The sequence below is a fragment of the Erinaceus europaeus genome, chromosome 12 (genome assembly GCF_950295315.1).
Source record: "Erinaceus europaeus chromosome 12, mEriEur2.1, whole genome shotgun sequence".
Lineage (NCBI taxonomy): Eukaryota > Metazoa > Chordata > Mammalia > Eulipotyphla > Erinaceidae > Erinaceus > Erinaceus europaeus.
Genome location: NC_080173.1, coordinates 77,436,323 through 77,454,505, shown reverse-complemented (window position 1 = coordinate 77,454,505; position 18,183 = coordinate 77,436,323). Strand labels below are relative to the sequence as shown.

General features: G+C 42.3%; 1 protein-coding gene across 6 annotated transcripts in view; it reads left to right on the top strand.

Annotated features, from left to right (window-relative positions):
• SSH2 (slingshot protein phosphatase 2) overlaps positions 1–18,183 on the top strand; it is a 186,401-nt gene that overhangs the window by 152,593 nt on the left and 15,625 nt on the right. For all 6 annotated transcript variants that reach the window (XM_060204071.1, XM_060204072.1, XM_060204068.1 and 3 more), the window contains one exon: positions 2,575–2,775. In XM_060204071.1, the coding sequence (XP_060060054.1) occupies positions 2,575–2,775 (201 nt within the window). The remainder of the gene's footprint in view (positions 1–2,574; positions 2,776–18,183) is intronic.

Below are 18,183 nucleotides of genomic sequence, written 5' to 3'. Positions count from 1 at the left end.
AGGTCAACATCTAAGGTTGAGTTCCTCCTTAAATAGACACCCTGAGCACCTCCTCGGGATCCTGCATTCCAGACTCTACCTAAAAATTGATGGATTTGGGATTCCCTAATGTGAACTTAATCAGAACAATCTAGCAAGGGAGGATGGGGTGTGGGAGGACAAGACAGAATGATGTTGAATCTCGAAAGTGAAATGGGTTAGGTAAGAACTGACTTCAGGTCCTTTGTTACATGAATTAGAAGCTGAAGATGTCTGGTTCAAAATAAAGAAATGTTTTCATAATTGCTTTTTTCTTAAGATTGTCCAAGTTTGAACACCTTCTGCTCTGGCAAGCCTAGACCTAAATTGTGATGTATTAAATAAATTTTTATTTTGATGGGAAAATCTGAGCTTCCCTCTGAATCACCTCATTAGCTTCCCAGTTTCAACACACACAAATATACACCTGCACCAACCTTAGGACACCAAAGTTTCACAGCTACTTGATTTTCAATTATTTCAAACTATTCTATATATTCCTGTAACTTATCTGGCTCGTTTATTTTGGTACTTAACCTCATACCTCCTTGCACTGCTACTTAATTTTTTTTATTATTATATGAAAGGGAATAACTGACAAAAACCATAGGCAACATTGACAAAACCATAGGATAAGAGGGGTACAACTCCACACAGTTCCCACCACCAGAACTCTGTATCCCATCCCCTCCCCTGATAGCTTCCCTATTCTTTAACCCTCTGGGAGTATGGGCCCAGGGTCATAATGGATTGCAGAAGGTGGAAGGTCTGGCTTCTGTAATTGCTTCCCCTCTGAACATGGGTGTTGGCAGGTCAATCCATACTCCCAGCCTGTTTCATTCTTTTCCTAGTGGGGCAGAGCTCTGGGGGAGTGGGGCTCCAGGACACATTGGTGGAGTGGTCTGCCCAGGGAAGTCCAGTTGACAACATGGTAGCATCTGGAACCTGATGGCCTCTCCTGAGAATCCCAGGTTGAAAGCTGCTTCCTTTCCCGTGTTGTCTCCAAGCCACTGTCTTGGCTCCGCCCTTAATTATTTCTTAAGTCTCTTTTCAGCAGAAAGATGATAAGTTTCTGCAAGGGAGCTTGCCTGCTATGATGCAATGAGCAAATGAATGAATAGATTACATTGTTAGACTGACATGTCCTTTTTCTTTATTATTTATTGGAATAGGCACTTAGGAAGATTGCAACTCATGTCCAGTGATAAGAGTAACTTTTGTTGTTATTGCAGATTTTAAACTTACAGCTGAGGTGTAATCAGCAGATCCATTAAGTCTGCTCGTATATTTAGCAAGTATTTGGAAACTTACTCTATGCTAAATATTAGGGGGGCAGGCAGTGGCACACTGGGTTAGGTGCACATAGTATGCCAAATACTGTGCCACTTGGTAAAATTAGCATAACTAAATAATGTTCATGTGGCATATTAAGATCCAGGGTATTTATGGTTTTTGTTCTTTTTTATTTTTATTTGTTTATTATTTTATAGAGACAGCGAGAAATTGAGAGGGGGAAGGGAAGGAAGAAAGGGAAAAAGACAGAGAGACACCAGCAGCCCCGTTTCACCACTCGTGAGGCTTTCGCCCTGCAGGTGGGGACCAGGAGCTTGAACCTGGGTCCTTGTGCACTGTAGTGTGTGCACTTAACCAGATGTTCCACCACCTGTCTCCCCTTGCTTATTTGTTCTTAGTGACAGTTTATGCTAACTGTTTTCTCTTCCACTCTACTTAAAGGAAAAAAATATATAGTTATTAAGTCTCTCCTGGCTAAGAAAGACATGTAGTACAGTTGTATAGTCAGTCCCACACAGAGCATAGGTGTTGGTGAGGTGAAAAGTAGTATCAGGGCTACATAAAGAGGAGGATTGATTTCATTCAGTTTGTGTTTTCTTCTAAGGATAGAACCCTTACTGAAACTTGAACTTAGAAGGACTTCAGTACATTTGTATAAAATAGATGAATCACTGTCATACCTATAACTCAGGATTGTGCCATGAAACTTATCCATAGGGCTAAGAAGGGACATGACCTTCAACCACACACAAACTGGGATCAGATCACTAAGTCAAAAATGCTTCCTTCACTTTGTGACCAACTCTCATTGTAGTTACCATTTTGAATATTAGTTGTCTGAACCCTAACCTTTAGGAAAGGCTGTCACTTATCTTTGTAACCTAGTACCTTTCACCTTTTCTTACATATGATAATGCCTGGTAAATATTTGCTGGATGAATTAAAACAGCTTTAATATTAACACTGAATATTGTGTACCCTTCCTGCCATTTACAGATGTGCCAGGCAGAGGGTAGATAGCAAATGGTTATGCAAAAAGACCCTCATAGCTGAGGCTCCAGAGTCTCAGGTTCAATCCCCTGCACCACCATAAGCCAGAGCTAAGCATTGCTCTGGTTAAAAAAAAAAAAAATGTGTCTGAGTGCTCCAAGATGAGATTGAAATGGACAGACAGGGCAAGACATTTGAAAGCATTTAGAACCTCACATTTACATTATATATTTATTGTTGTGTTTTCCTGTTTATCTTGATTCCCCAAACTAGGAAACATGGATCTAAGTGCCTTGTGCACTGCAAAATGGGGGTGAGCCGCTCAGCCTCCACTGTGATTGCCTATGCAATGAAAGAATACGGCTGGAATCTGGACCGAGCCTATGATTACGTGAAGGAAAGACGCACAGTAACCAAGCCCAACCCCAGCTTCATGAGACAACTGGAAGAATACCAGGGGATCTTACTGGCAAGGTGAGTCCTTAATTGACTTTCCCGTATTTTCTCCTTCATATTCTTTAAAGCAAGGGGAAATGTCCTTCTTTGCAGCTAGATCACAGTCTAATTTGAATGTATAATACATTTTAAAATTGAAATTTAGTTTATAAGTAAAATCAGGATTAGCGTGGATGAGTAGGTATTTAATCTAAACTAACAATATTTAAACTGAATGGTGTGGTGTTTCAGGAGATGAGGCAGCAGATAAAGCACTGTACTTACAAGCATGAGGTCCTGAGCCTCCGGCATCACATATAACACAGACTGGTAACTATCTCTCTCCTCTCTCAGTCTTCCTCTCTCATGAAACATAAAATGAATCATCTTCTTCTTACCCCTCCTCCTCCTCCTCTCCACTTCTACTTCCTCTTCTTCCTGCTGCTAAGACTTTGCAACTGAATGATTCTACCACTCTACAGACTCTTTTTCCTTTTTTTCTCTTTTTATCTCAGCTAGAAACAGAGGGAAACAGAAATGAGATACTACAGCACACTGTACTGCTTGTAAAGCTTTGCCTGTGCATTATGCTCCCATGTGGTTCTGTGGCCTCAAATTCAGGTCCTCCTGCAAGGTAAACCCCTTACCATGTGAGCTATCTCCTGGCCCCACTAAGACAGGTCTTTTAAAAAATTAATGAAAGTTAAAGACTAAATGATCAGATAAAATTTCTTCATTTTGGATTTCAAATGCAGATTTTAATAAGTACTTCCCAGTATTCTCTAAAGTTAGATGCCTTGTCAAAATGGAAACTCATTACTCCCAAAGTTTAATGCTTAGATTTGCTAAAATTCTTACAATAGAAGTTTTTCTTTTAAAATAAACTACCTGGGTGGGGAGATAGCATAATGGTTATGCCTGAAGTACCAGTGGTACTTCATGATGAAATACATGAGTATTTTGCTCTTGTGACAAATCAGGGAGGTTTGGGAAAATATAACCCATTTGAGTTATGAAAGTGTTTCCCAGAAATAGCTTTCTTGATTTTTTTAAAAAATTTTTTTAAATCTGTGTCCAGGAAACTTACACAACAATAGAATAAAGGATTTGCAAATGTGGGATACCAAGTTCAGTCCGTGGTACCATATATGCCAGAGTGATGCTCTAGTTCATTATCTCTTCTCAACATAAATAAATAAATAAATAAATAAATAAATAAATAAATAAATAAACCTTGTGAGCTTTTTGTTTGCTTGTTTGTTGCCATCAGAGTTGCTACTGGGACTCTGCACCTGGATAATTAATTCCATCACTACTGGCTGACTGGTTTCTTTTTGAGATAGAAGGTGAGAGCCGCAGAGGAGAGCCATCACAGCTCTGTTACACTGCTGGTGAAGCTTCCCCTGTGCAAGTATTCTCATGTTGTGCCAGGGTCTTGAAATCAGCTCCCTGGGATGCTGGGTCTTTTTTTTTTTTTTTTACTATAACAACACTATGGATCTTTATACTACACTTAACTATCACTATTTCTTCTTGTACACAGACACAGTTTTATTAAGGTATACTTGACATACAATATTATATAATTTTAAGATGTACCTATTGACATGATTCATTTATATACTGCAAACTGATTAACGCCCTAAGCAGGGCATTAGTTAACACCTGCATCCCTTCACATAAGTATCATTTTGTTTTTGTGGTGAGAATATTTGAGGTATGGCTTAGCAGTGTGAAATATGACACTATTAGCTATAATTATGATAATATACATTAGATACCCAGAATTTATTATTCTTTTATCTGGAAATTTATACTCTTATCAGTACCTTCTCATTTTCCCAACCTCCCACTTACCTAGTAACCAGCAGTCTGTGTGTCTCTGAGTTTAAGGTTTTTAGATTCCACATATAAGTGACACCAGATAGGACTTGACTTTCCCTGTCTGTCCATTACTAGGTCTTGGAATCTCCCTATAGTAACAACAACTGTTTGATTCAGCAATAATTTGGTAGCTGATTACAAAGTGATTAATTAGTTTGATTGGTTATTACCCCCTTTTGGGGTGAAATCTGCCTTCTTTCTACTCTCAGGGAAAATGTTCAGATATTGAGTTGGACTTAAGGTTGAGTTCCTGAGATGCCACATGCTGAAGCTATGTGGCATGCTAGGTTTTGTTGTTACTTTCCATGTAGGCACATTCTAGGTAGTTTTATTAGGGTGAAGGCACAGCTGCCTAGAAGCAGTTGAGGTCAGTGCCAGCATTTTGACTCCAGTAAGTCTCATGACTTGATCTTGACTCTTGAAGCTGGGCTGTGTTTCCCTTGAACAAAATGTTAAATAGCCTTCTAGCCTATCCAGGCAAAGGACTTATTCTCCCACCCCCAAAGTATTGTGAAAATACAGCCACAGCATAGCATTATGACTTCCACTAAGAAAAAAATAAATTCCCACTTACTCAGTACTTGGCATGATTTCATCTAAACCATTCTCTTAGGAGACTGGGAAAACACTCGATTCTCTTGCACTTAGAAAGAATTTATAGGCCTTTGGGACCAGATTTTGATGACACTTTTATATTAGATCAGAAGAAGGTAGGGCACAGCAGTTATTTTTTGGCACAAAAAAGAGGCATCTGAGGATTGAATGAGACATAAATATTGTATATTCCCAGACACACACATGACAGATCTTAGGCAGTGTCCTCACGTGACCCATTCAGAGAAAGGATACTTTGTGTCCTGCCAATTTCACTATTTATTCTGGAATCCCAGGCTACTGCAAGCTGTTGGGTTGGGTTTTTTAGTAAATGGGGTTTTTCTTAGATGTTAAAGGAATTTCCGAAAAATCTTCGATGAGGATAACAAGGCAGCATAAATGCATAAATCGCCCTTTCTTGCCCCTTTCCGTTTTCAGATCCATCCTGCCTTCCTAGGCTGGATTCAGGGAAGGAGGGAGGGCACACCCTGAGAATGAGAAAACACACACACACACACACACACAATTTGAGTCAGTAAATCTGGTTTCCATTTCTGTTCATCCCATTCTGCAATTTTGAGAAGTTGCTTCACAGTTCTAATTCTCACCTGACCCCATCTAAAAAAAAAAAAAAAAATGAAGGTAAAGAGGCACAGGGTATTGGGACAGGGTGGTGGCACACCTGTTTGAGTGCACATGTTACAGTACTCAAGGACCTGGGTTCGAGCCTCCAGTCGCCACCTGCAGAGGGAAAGCTTTGCAAGTGGTGAAGCAGGGCTGCAGGTATCTCTTTCTCTCTCCCTCTCTATCTCCCCTACCCTCTCAATTTCTGGCTGTCTCTATCCAATAAATAAATATAATAAAGAACCATTTTTAAAAAGAGACAGGGAATTATGAATAAAAATATGCATATAAGTACATAATATACTGTGAAGGTTATTCAGAGGGGATTCTCATTTCTGCCTTCCTCTAACACTACCCAGAAAACATATATGGTGTGCCACTTATTTCTTTCTCCTTCCTACAACCACTGCTTCCAACCACACAGACACAGTAATTACATTAGAAATTGGAATGGGGGAGGCAGCCAGTGGTGCACCTGGTTAAGCACACACTACAGTGTGCAAGGACCCAAGTTCAAGCCCCCAGTCCCCATCTGCAGGGGGTAGCATCACAAGTAGTGAAGCAGGGTTACAGGTGATTGTGTCTCTTGCCCTGTCTCCCCTTCCTTACGACTTCTCTCTGTCTCTAGTAATAAATTTTTAAAAATTTAATTATAAAAAATGGAGTCACAGCGGGTTAAGCGCAGGTAGCGAAAAGCACAAGGACCGGCATAAGGATCCCAGTTTGAGCCCCCAGATCCCCACCTGCAGGGGGGTTGCTTCACAGGAGGTGAAGCAGGTCTGCAGGTGTCTTTCTCTTCCCCTCTCTGTCTTCCCCTCCTCTTTCCATTTCTCTCTGTCCTACAATGACAACATCAATAACAACTACAACAACTAAAAAAAACAAGGGCAACAAAAGGAAATAAATATGTTAAAAAAATTTTTAAAGGGGGGTGGGCGGTAGCATAGCGGGTTAAGCGCACAAGGCGCAAAGCGCAAGGATTGGTGTAAGGATCCCCGTTCTAACCCTTGGCTCCTCACCTACAAGGGGGTTCGCTTCACAGGCGATGAAGCAGGTCTGCAGGTGTCTTTCTCTTCTCCTCTCTGTCTTCCCTTCATCTCTCGATTTCTCTTTGTCCTATCCAACAACAATGACAGCAATAACAACAACAACAGTAATAACAGCAAGGATGAACAACAAGGGGAATAAAAGGGCAAAGGAAAAAATATATAGGGAGTCAGGCAGTAGCGCAGCGGGTTAAGCACATGTGGCGCAAAGCGCAAGGGCTGGCACAAGGAGCCCCCCAGCTCCCCACCTGTAGGGGGGTCGATTCACAGGTAGTGAAGCAGGTCTGCAGGTATCTGTCTTTCTCTGCCCCTCTCTGTCTTCCCCTCCTCTCTCCACCTTTCTCTGTCCTAACGATGACATCAATAATAACAACAATAACTACAACAACAATGAAAAACAAGGGCAACAAAAAGGTAAATAAATTAATTTAATTAAATATATATATATATATATATAATAAATTGGAGTGAGGAGCCGAGCGATGATGAACCTAGATGAGCACACATATCACCATGTGCAAGGACCCAGTTCAAACCCCCTGGTCCCCACCTGAAGAGGGGAAGCCTCACAAGCAGAGAAACAGATCTGCAGGTGTCTTTTCCTAATGCCCACTCCCCTCTCAGTTTCTCTCTGTCCTATCAAGAAGGAAGGAATCAAGGGAGGGAGGGGAAAATCTAGCATAGGGCCCCCAAAATAACTCACTTAGACGATGCATTGTTTTGTCATGTGCACAAGCTTATGGCTCCCACCACACTGACAGAGAAGCTTTGGGACTATGGTCTATTTCTCCATATCTCTCTCTCTTTCTCTGCCTGCCTCTATCTCTCTCTCCTTCCTCTGTCTCTATAAAGAGGGGGAGAGAAATTTAGTGTGCTGGGGAGATAGCTTAGCCTTTTAAAGCACCAGCTTGTATGCTGAGGTCCCAGAAGTCACAGCTTCATTGCCCTAGCTGAGCAGTGCTCTAGTCTTCTCTCTCTTTCCCTTTACTCTCATCTACTCTGTCATAATAAATAAATCTGTTTGTTTGTTTGTTTGTTTTTATTACCAGAGCAGTGTTCAGCTGTGGCTTATGGTGGGTGGGGCTGAGGATTGAATCTAGGACTTTGAAGCCTCAGACATGAAAGTCTTTTTGCATAACCATTATGCTGTCTTCCCAGCACAAAAAGTCTCTTTAAAAAAAAAATACTAAAATTGAGAGGCTAAGCAATGGAGCAGCACTTGGTTGAGTTCAAGCCCCCAGTCCCCACATGCAGGGGGGAAGGGAACTTCACAAGTGGTAAAGCAGTGCTCCAGGTGTCTCTCTTTCTCCCCTCTACCTCTCCCTTCCTACTCAACTTTTGTCCTATCAAATATAAGAAAAATTAAAGCAAAAAAAAAAAATACTAGAGGCCAGCAGGTAGTAATAAACATTACTACCTGTGAGCACCTGAATCTGAGCCCCAGCTCACCAGCAAAGTGAAAGCCCCCTGAATACTGAGGCAGTGCTGCAGTGTCTCTTCTTTCTACTCCCCCCCCCCCCATCTAAAGGAGAGAGCAAAATGGCTTCTGGAACCAGTAAAGCCATATAGGCACTGAGCCCCAGTGATAACCCTTGTGAAAAAAATCTAAAACAACTAAAATCATATGCTGCTTTCAGTGATAATAGAATTATCTCCATGAGTCAGAATCACAACAAGAACAGCATCCTCAGATTAGGACTATTTCAGGAGGGTTTTCTTTCTCATTATATTTTTATGTGATGCTAGAAAATGAGCCCAGGGCATCACATATGTGCAATACAACTAAGCTGTCTCCCTGACCTAATTTTCTTCTGTATTTTGAGGGGGTGTGGGAATACCAAAATGCCACTCAGCCATCCATAGAGTTCTAACCATTTTTTTCCATGGGACTCTCTACCCATGAAGGCACTTCCTGACATTCACTGAGGAAGTTTTTATAAAGGCACTATTGACAAAAAATGTGGCGTTGTAGTGGAATATAGGGGTTTGTATCAACAGAGTTCATGGGTCCAAAGAGGATAGGAATGGTTTCTAAAACCTGGGAGGAGAGTCCTGAAGAGAAAAGTACTTTCAGTAGAGAAGAATAAGAACCTTTTAGTCAGGGGTTGCAGTCAACCTGGAAACAATGGGAAATAAACTAGGAGTAAATGCCCTGCCCTTACTCTCCTCCTTCTAGTTTGCTGCTAGGGTTCAGACTCTATGGAACTCAGATGTCAAGGGGAGCTACTGATGTGGTTTCATAAATCAACCTCCAGTGACACAGTGGATAAAGCAGTGGACTCTCAATCAAGCATGAGGTCCTGAGTTTGAATCCGTGGCATCACATTGCCCTAGTGATACTCTGGTTCCCTCCACATCCACATTCTCTTCCTTCTCTCTCTCTCTCTCTCTCTCTCTCTCTCTCTCTCTCTCTCTCTCTCCCTCTCCCTCTCCCTCTCCCTCTCCCTCTCCCTCTCTCCCTCTCTCTCATCAAATAAATAATCTTTTAAGTCTGCTTCCAGGACAAGAGCAGTGGAAAATGAAGAGTAGATAAAATACAAACAGAGGATATCTTTGGTAGACTGTGGAGAGGTAGTGTAGTAGTTATGTAAAATAAGTTTCCTGCCTGAGGCACCAAAGGTCCCAAAATCAATCCCCAGGGCCACCATAAATAAGCCAGATCAATGCTCTGGTAAAATAATAGTAATAATAATAATTCGGGTGATCTGGATAATTTTAAAGTTGAACCATTTGTCATCTCATGGAACAAAAAGCCCAAGAGTCAACTGTAATGACCCGGTGATGTAATCAGGTGCTCTCCATCTTTCTCTCTGCCTTCCCTTGCTGATGGCTTGGTTCTTTGAACTTTTCTTCTCATGAATGCCAGATGTCTGCCACATGTCTCGGCATCTACATGTAAATTCCACAGCATCTGGCTGAATGAATGGGCATTTTAATTAGGGAAACTTTCCCAGCAACTCTCCAATAGATTGTCCTGCCAGGACTCATTGGCCAAGTCTGGGTTACATGCCTAAAACTAACCACTGGCTGGGAGAATAGAATTTCCTGTACCAGCTAAAACAGATTCACATTTCACCCTCTGCTGCAAGAGAATTGCCACATTCCCTGAACCCAAAGGAACTGAACACCCAAACCAAATCAGATTCTGCCTCTGTAAAAGCAGCAGGAGTACCTACTGAGGAGATAGCTATTTAAGTCTGCAGTCTGTGGTGTCTTGTTAGGGAACAGTGCTTGTAAGCACCTGGCAAGTGAATTGAGCCTAGCTAACATCTATCCAGCCCTGGAGTGTTGCTCTGGGATCTGTCTGCTTACAAGAGAGGGACAGGGAGAGAGGTGCTTCAGTTCAGACTCCTGTGACTTTCTGGCCACCTGTTAAGTTTTGCAGTTTAGGTAACCAAGAGAGAAAAGTCTTAGAAAAATCCCATTCATTCTATTTGCAAAGAAATTTCCTTTCCTGCCCAGGTGATCTGACCTGGTGTTTCCTATCTTACCTCTCCCTGAGAGCATGAGAGATCGAGCCCTCATCCTAGCATTCTCTACCAACAGGGTAGCACTAGGTGCTTAAATTGAGGAACCAGGTCTCTGATTAAAATATAACTTTGATATTTTGACCTTTTAATCAAAGAGAAGCTTACCCAGATGGCCCACTAGGTAGGTCATTTGTCTTGCCATGTGCATGGCCCAGAGTCAAGCCCTGGCACTGCATGTGATGGCACCAGAGGAAGCTTTGGTGCTAGGGTATCCTCTCCTGTTTCTATCTGTCTGAATGCAAAAGCAGCCCTGAATGATGAAACCAGGCTGGGCTCCTACTCCCTCAAAAGGGGGGTGGGGTGGTTGAGCACACACATTACCGTGCTCAAGGACCCAGGTTCAAGATCCCAGTCCCCACCTATGAGGGGAAGCTTTACTAGCAGTAAAGCAGTGCTTCAAATGTCTTTCTGTCACCTCTTTTTTTTTTTCTATTTCATTTGATAGGACAGAGAGGAGTGGGGGAAATAGACACCTGCAGATCTGTCTCACTATTCGTGAAGTATGCCCCTGTAGGTGGGGGTTGGGGACTTGAACCCAGATACTTGCTCATGATAGCATGTCCTCTCAGTCAGGTGCACCACTAACTGACCCTCTTCCCTCTCAACTTCTCTCTGTCTCTATAAAAAAAATAATAATAAAAGGGGGAACAGGAAGAATGGTTACTGGGGACATGCAGGCACTGAGCCCCAGTGATAAGCCTCATGGCAATAAAAAAAAAAAAAACTAGCTTGTCACAGTGACATATGGATCCTGTAATAATTGAACCTCCTAATCAGAATGTGAGAGTGTGGGCCAAACTGACGGCCTCTGTTATGCAGGGGGCTTTTTGCATCCTTCAGTATGCAATGTCTTTAAAAGCCTGGGGAAGGCTCAGGTTTAATATTCTCCTTTAGATCTTAAAAAAAAGCATCATAAAGCCACTGATACTGTTCATCCTCCTCCCCTCCCCCCTGTTTTTAATAGCTGGGGGATGGGAGGCAGCAGGAGTTTATGTTTGTAGAAACCCTCCATGAAACTGCCAGCAGCCCTGTTTGTTATTCTGCTCTGTGATCATGCAGGTATCTGGCAGATTTATATCCCATTAAACTAGTTCAGATTTCAGGCGTTTGCAGGCTAGACCATGTATCTGTGATATTAGGTTTCATTATGTAGGGGACAAGAAAAACAAATAAATAAACTGTTTTTGGTGGCCAGGGAGAGTTTGTGCCACATGGCCTCATAGATGTCAAGAGGGTTGTCTGTTTGTTTATTTGTTTTTTGTTTTGTGTTTTTGTTTTGTTTTGTTTGCCTCCAGGGTTATTGCTGGGGCTTGGTACCTGTACTACGAATCCACTGCTCCTGGAAGCAATTTTTCCCATTTTGTTGCCCTTGTTGTTGCACTTGTTGTAGTTATTGTTATTGTTGTCATAGCTGTTGTTGTTGGATAGGTCAGAGAGAAATCAAGAGAGAAGAGGAAGACAGAGAGGAGAGACAGACACCTACAGACCTGCTTCACCGCTTGCAAAGTGACCCCCTGCAGGTGGGGAGCCAGGAGCTCGAACCAGAATCCCTACACTGAGATATCAGTTTTGATTCTTTGAATGCCTCTGTCACCAGAGGAGGAAGCGTTGTCTTCTACGCTGGATACGCTGTTAGAGACATTGAGGTATGGTTAGCTGTTGCAGAGTGATCAGCCAGTAAGAGGGAAATAGAGACTGGGAGAACATGAAATCTTGGCCATGTGACACAAGTCACAGTAGAAGTTTTAAGAATTTTCTCAACAGCCTTTCAGTGAAATAATTTTAAAGCATTTAGGACCTGTGCACAGCACACAGAAAGTCCTCAGTTGATGTGGAGGGGTTTTTTGTTTGTTTTTGTTTTTTGTTTTTTCTCCTTTCCCCTCTACTGTAACAGGTGCTCTGGCTTTTTTTTTTTTTTTAGGAGCTGAGGGAGGGGGCATTTTATTTTGTTTAATCTTTTTCAGATAGGAGTAAGGGAGCACTGCACCAAAGCTTCCTTCATCAGGTTGGGAGCTGGACTCAAACCTAGATCACACACAGTAAAGAGTTCACTCTGTAAGTGAGCTTTTTGCTGACCCAGATACTCTATTTTTTTCACTATTTATTTATTTATCATTTCCTCCAGGGTTATCACTGGGACTAGGTGCCAGCACTATGAATCCAGTGCTCCCTAGTAGCCACCCCCCCTTTTATTGGACAGAGAGAAAATGAGAGAAGAGGGGGAGACAGGGAGAGAGAAAGCCACCTGCAGAACTGCTTCACTGCTGCAGGTGGGAATCCAGGGGCTCGAACCACGGGTTCTTGCGCTTTGTACTATGTGTGCTTAGCTGGGTGCACCACCGCCTCATCCCCCAGTTACTTTTTTATTTCTAAAGTAAGTTCTTGCGGGGATTTTTCTACTTTGTTTAAAATGTACAGTTTATTGGTGTGGAAATTTTCCATAAAATCTTATTATTTCCTTCATGATCAGGCAGATACTCTATTTTTAACAATGTTTTCCCTCTATAGAATTTTCCCAAATAAAGTTGGTGCTGTACCAAACATTTAATAATAAGAAAAGGAAAAAAATAAGAAGGAGAAGGTTAAGATAAGAACACAATTTTACCATGCAGTACATGCAAAGGGGAGACTTCTTGTTACAAGTGGGGGGGGGGTTCTATTACAGGGCCGGGTGGTGGCACACTTGGTTGAGCGATGTATTACAATGCGCAAGGAACCCAGTTCAAGCCTCCGGTCCCCACCTGCAGGGGGAATGTTTACAAGTGGTGAAGCAGGGCTGCAGGTGTCTCTCTGTCTCTCTCCCTATCACTCCCCTCCCTCTTGATTTCTGGCTGTCTCTATCCAATAAATAAAGATAATAATAGAGAAAAGAAAAAAGTTCTGTGGGGGAGCAAGGTGGTGGTACACCTGGTTGAGCATAATTGTTACAATGTGCAAGGACCCAGGTTCGAACCCCCGGTCCCCACCTGCAGGGGGAAAGTTTCACAAGTGGTGAAGCAGTGCTGCAGGTGTCTCTCTGTCTCTCTTCCTCTCTATCACCCCCTTCCCTCTTGATTTCTGGCTGTCTCTATCCAATAAACAAATAAAGACAATAAAAAGAATTTAAGTTCTGAGAGTCAGGCTGTAGCGCAGTGGTTAAGCACAGGTGGTACAAAGCTCAAGGACCAGAGTAAGGATCCCGGTTTGAGCCCTGGCTCCCCACCTGCAGCGGAGTCGCTTCACAGGCGGTGAAGCAGGTCTGCAGGCGTCTATCTTTCACTCCCCCTCTCTGTCTTCCCCTCCTTTCTCCATTTCTCTCTGTCCTATCCAACAACAATGAACAATAATAATAACACAACAATAAAAAACCAACAAGGGCAACAAAAGGGAATAAATAAATATAAAAAAAAATTTTTTAATTTAAGTTCTGTGGCATCTCTATCTCTCCTTGTTTCTCTGTCTCTCACCCTCTGTCTTAAAAAAATGTTCAGTGAAAATTCTAACAGGAAGGAAGGAAGGAAGGAAATGGACTATGGGGGCTGGGCAGTGCCACATCCTATTAAGTACACATAGTACAAAGCACAAGGATCCCCACCTGCAGAGGAGACGCTTCACGGGTGGTGAAGCAGGTCTACAGATATCTATCTCTCTCTTTCCCTATCTCTCCCTCCTGTCTCAGTATCTGTCTGTCCTATCCAATAAAAACAGAAGAAATGGCTGGCAGGAGCAGTGGATTTGTAGTGTGGCACCGAGCCCCAGCAATAAACCTGGAGGCAAAAAAAAAAAAAAGGAAATGGACTATCTATGTGTCCTGTCATTTATATTTCCTTCTTGTTCACTTACTATGTAAAAGGCCAAATTCTTATCAGTGACCCAGTCATCTCTTGTGTGTCTCTGTGTTTTTATGGATTGCAATTCAGGTCAGAGGACACTCAAAGGGGCAAAATACCTGAGGCATGATTGCATCATCTACTCCACAAACCAGCTCTGAAGTTCGTTTTGATAATGTGTTTTCTTTAGCTGTTTCTTTGGATGGGGGTGAGGGTATCCCATTGAATTTAGACATAACAGTTTAGTGACCCAGGAGGTGGTGCAGTGGATAAAGTTAGACTCTCAAGTATGAGATCCTGAGTTCAATCTGTAGGATCACATATGCCAGAGTTATGCTCTGGTTCTCTCCTTCTCTCTCTCTCTCACTCTCTCTCATTAATAAATAAATTTTTTAATCAAATAAAACAGTTTAAATTGATAGATTATCAACTACTGTCTTATCTTTTCCTGCCAGTGTTAGAACATTAGAATGCACTGGTTTGGAAAAAAAGCTTCATTGAAAATCAGTTCTTGAGGGGCCAGAGAGATTGCATCAGAGCAGTACAGCAGCTTTTTTGCCTGAGGCACCAGATGTCCCCAGTTCAATCATTGGCACCACCATAAGCCAGAACTGAGCAGTGCTCTGGTAATAATAACAATGATAATAACAACAGGAAGATAGCATAATATTTATGCAACATGCCTAAGACCCCAAAGTCCAAGGTTCAGTGCCCTGAACCCACTGAGCTGAGCAGTGTGCGAAGGAAAGAAGGAAGGGAGGGAGGGAGGGAGGGAGGGAGGAAGGAAGGAAGGAAGGAAGGAAGGAAGGAAGGAAGGACAGCTCATTATTTTATCGTGTTGTACATTATATGATGATGATGCACACATGCCCTGTAACCCACCATTTCAGTCCTATGTATAACAAACATCTTTTAGAAACCAAAGTGTGTATAGGCACAAGACCATTCATGGCAATTTTTTTGAGGAATTTTTAAGCTTTTATTTAGGAAAAGTCAAATCTCACACATAGAGAAACTCATGGAGGTAGACAGCATAATGGTTGTGCAAAGATACTATCATACCTGGGGCTTCTAAGTCCCAGATTGAGTACCCTTCACCACCATAAGCCAGAGTGCCCTGGGAAAGAAGAGAGAAAAAAAAAGGAGAAACACAGGGGCATAAAAGGGCCTCCATGGCAGTTTTGTTTGTAATAATTGTAATAACCAAAGCTATATATCAACAGAATGAATAAATAAATTGTGGCATAGTCATTATACAGCTGTGCATATTGGTGAATCTTTAAAACATAATATTAAGCAAAAAAAACAGTTGTAATTGAATAATTTTATTTATATGAAGTTCAAAACATAGAAAACTAAGCAGTTGTACTAAACAAAAAACATGTAACAACACTAGAAGACAGGAAACGGAATGGTAAGTACAACACTCAGGATAGCAGTTGCCCCTGGATCAGAGTGGCACTTGGAACAGCAGCGTTTCCAAGGCCATAGCAGCAAACATCTTGACTATATCAGGGAGCTCTTTCAAAAAGATGTATTTATTAACACAAGATAGTGAGAGTGAGAGAACCAGAACATCACTCTGTCATGGGATGCCGGGAACTGAACTCAGGACCTCAGACTTCTAAGTCCTTTGTTGTCTCTCCACAAAAAAACTTTTAAAGATGGAAGAATTATTTGTTGTTGGTGGTGGTGTTTCTTTCTTTTTCTTGTTCCCTCTAGATCTATCTTTGGATTCAGGTTTTTCTTTCACCTTTACAAATTGCTGTCAGTTTATTTATTTATATTTTAATATTTTTAATTTTTTAATATTGATTTTAATTTCACAGGACAGAGAAATTGAGCAGGGAGGAAACATAAAAAGGAAGAGAGAGACCTGAAGCACTGCTCCCCCGTGTAGGCTGGGACTGGGGTCTTGAACTTGGGTCCTTGTGCACGGTAATGTGCGTGCTCAAACAGGTACACCACCACCTGGCCCCTAGTATAAGTTTAATTCCAGAATCTTGACGCAGTATTTTCTGATGGCTGTCACCCCCAGGGAGTGAAGGAAATCCCTGCTGGGCAGCATAGCTAAAATGTCATCTACTTCCTCTGAATGTGCAGTATTTATGCCTGTAGCATGACTATAATCTTTCATTCCCTCCTGTTGTCTAGTGTTTTGCAGGCAGCTTTTTTTTTTTTTATTAGTGATCTAGTAGTTCTTTACAAGATTGTAAGGTAACAGGAGTATAATTCCACACAGTTCCCACCACCAGAGTTATGTGTCCCATCCCTTTCATTGGAAGCTTCCCTGTTCTTTATCCCTCTGGGAGTGTGGACCAAGATTCTTTTTGGGATGCAGAAGATGGAAGGTCTGACTTCTGTAATTGCTTCTCCACTGGACATGTGGGCATTGGCAGGTCAATCCTTACCCACCAGCCTGTTTCTGTCTTTCCCTAGTGGGGTAGGGCTCTGGGGAGGTGAGACTGTAAGACACATTGGCGAGGTCATCTACTCAGGGAAGTCAGGTTGGAATCATAGTAGCATTTGCATCTAATTGACTAAAAGGGGGTAAGATATAAAGCATGGAAGGTTGTTTAATAAATAGGAACCCAAAAAAATAATAAATAGGAACCCAAAGGTAGGAATAGAGCTGATGAATTTAGGGGTCTTTGGGTGGGAAGGAGCTGGGGAGTCTTATTTTAGGTATGCTCCATGGGGCCTATGACACTAGTATTTGTGCAGGCAGCATTTTAAAATCACCCTTTGGAGAGTTCCTGATATCATTAAAGTATCCCATTTGTATGTTGGCTGGTAAGATAAGCTGTTCTTTTATTTTCTGAGAAGAGTGAGAATAACTACTGCCAGAGATGTCTTCCCAGTCACTTGCATTACAGAGATTCTCCTGCCTTGTGACTTGAGAGGAATTGATGCAAGTTTGAAGAGCCTTACAATAAAGGGAGGGATAGAAGTTGGAGGGCTCCGGCATATTTAAGTCAGGAAACAGCAGAACATCTGAGTATAATAGAAGAAACATAAGGAAAGTGCATTGGCCCCAGTGTTCGATCTAGGGCCCATCTCTTCCAGCAGTCTGCTTGCCTCGCCTCACAGCTACTCACTCATTGGGATATATGATAGATTGTCTCCTCCTAGGGGTGACTGGAGTTCATGCAGTTTGGAAAGGGTGAAAACCGCACACTACACCCAGCTAATTGACTACAGCTTGTTTTTATAAACAGATTGACCTGCTTCCTACAGGGAAAAGCACCCTTCAAATCTGAGTCAGAAAGAGCCCCACCCAGGCAGCAGACAGGCAGAGGGAGCTGAGAGCAGGTGCAGAGTTGAGAACAAAATAGGGGTTCACATTAGTGCAGGCGCATGACTCGGCAGAGATTCCCAGGCAGCAAAGGCAGGCATGGCCTTGAGCCCAGAGTATGTTGTTTTGGGCTGTTTCCATTCCACCCGACAGTTAGGCAACTTCCATCAGCTCGTTAAGTCATGGAAACCACACCCCCAAACACTACATTTAGTGACTTCGTCCCTGGCAAATGATCTTGACCAGCTACAGGGCTACTTAACTCTTTTTCGCTTGTGCTTTGGGAACTGTTTCCTTTTTAGAATATGTGGTTGTTTTGAAATGAAATCTCATCCCCACATCAGGCCTTCTCTCCATAAATGAATATGGATATAGTGTGGTGGTGGTGGTGGTGATGTGTGGTCTGTGGTCTTTCTTTGGCCCACCTGTTTTGTTTTGGTTTTTTCTAATTGCGGCCAAGCTAACCTTTTCAGGGTTAGGAGACCACAGCACTGAAGTTTCCTTCAATGTGATGGCGATTGGGCTTGGGCCAGGGTCTGGCATATAGCAAAGCAGCACCCTATCTAAGTGAGCTAGTTTGTTGACTCTGACTCACCTGCTTTTCCCAGCTGTTACCTTAGCCTGATGGTTTTATTCAGGGTCCTCTGAGGGGACTATACTTAGGC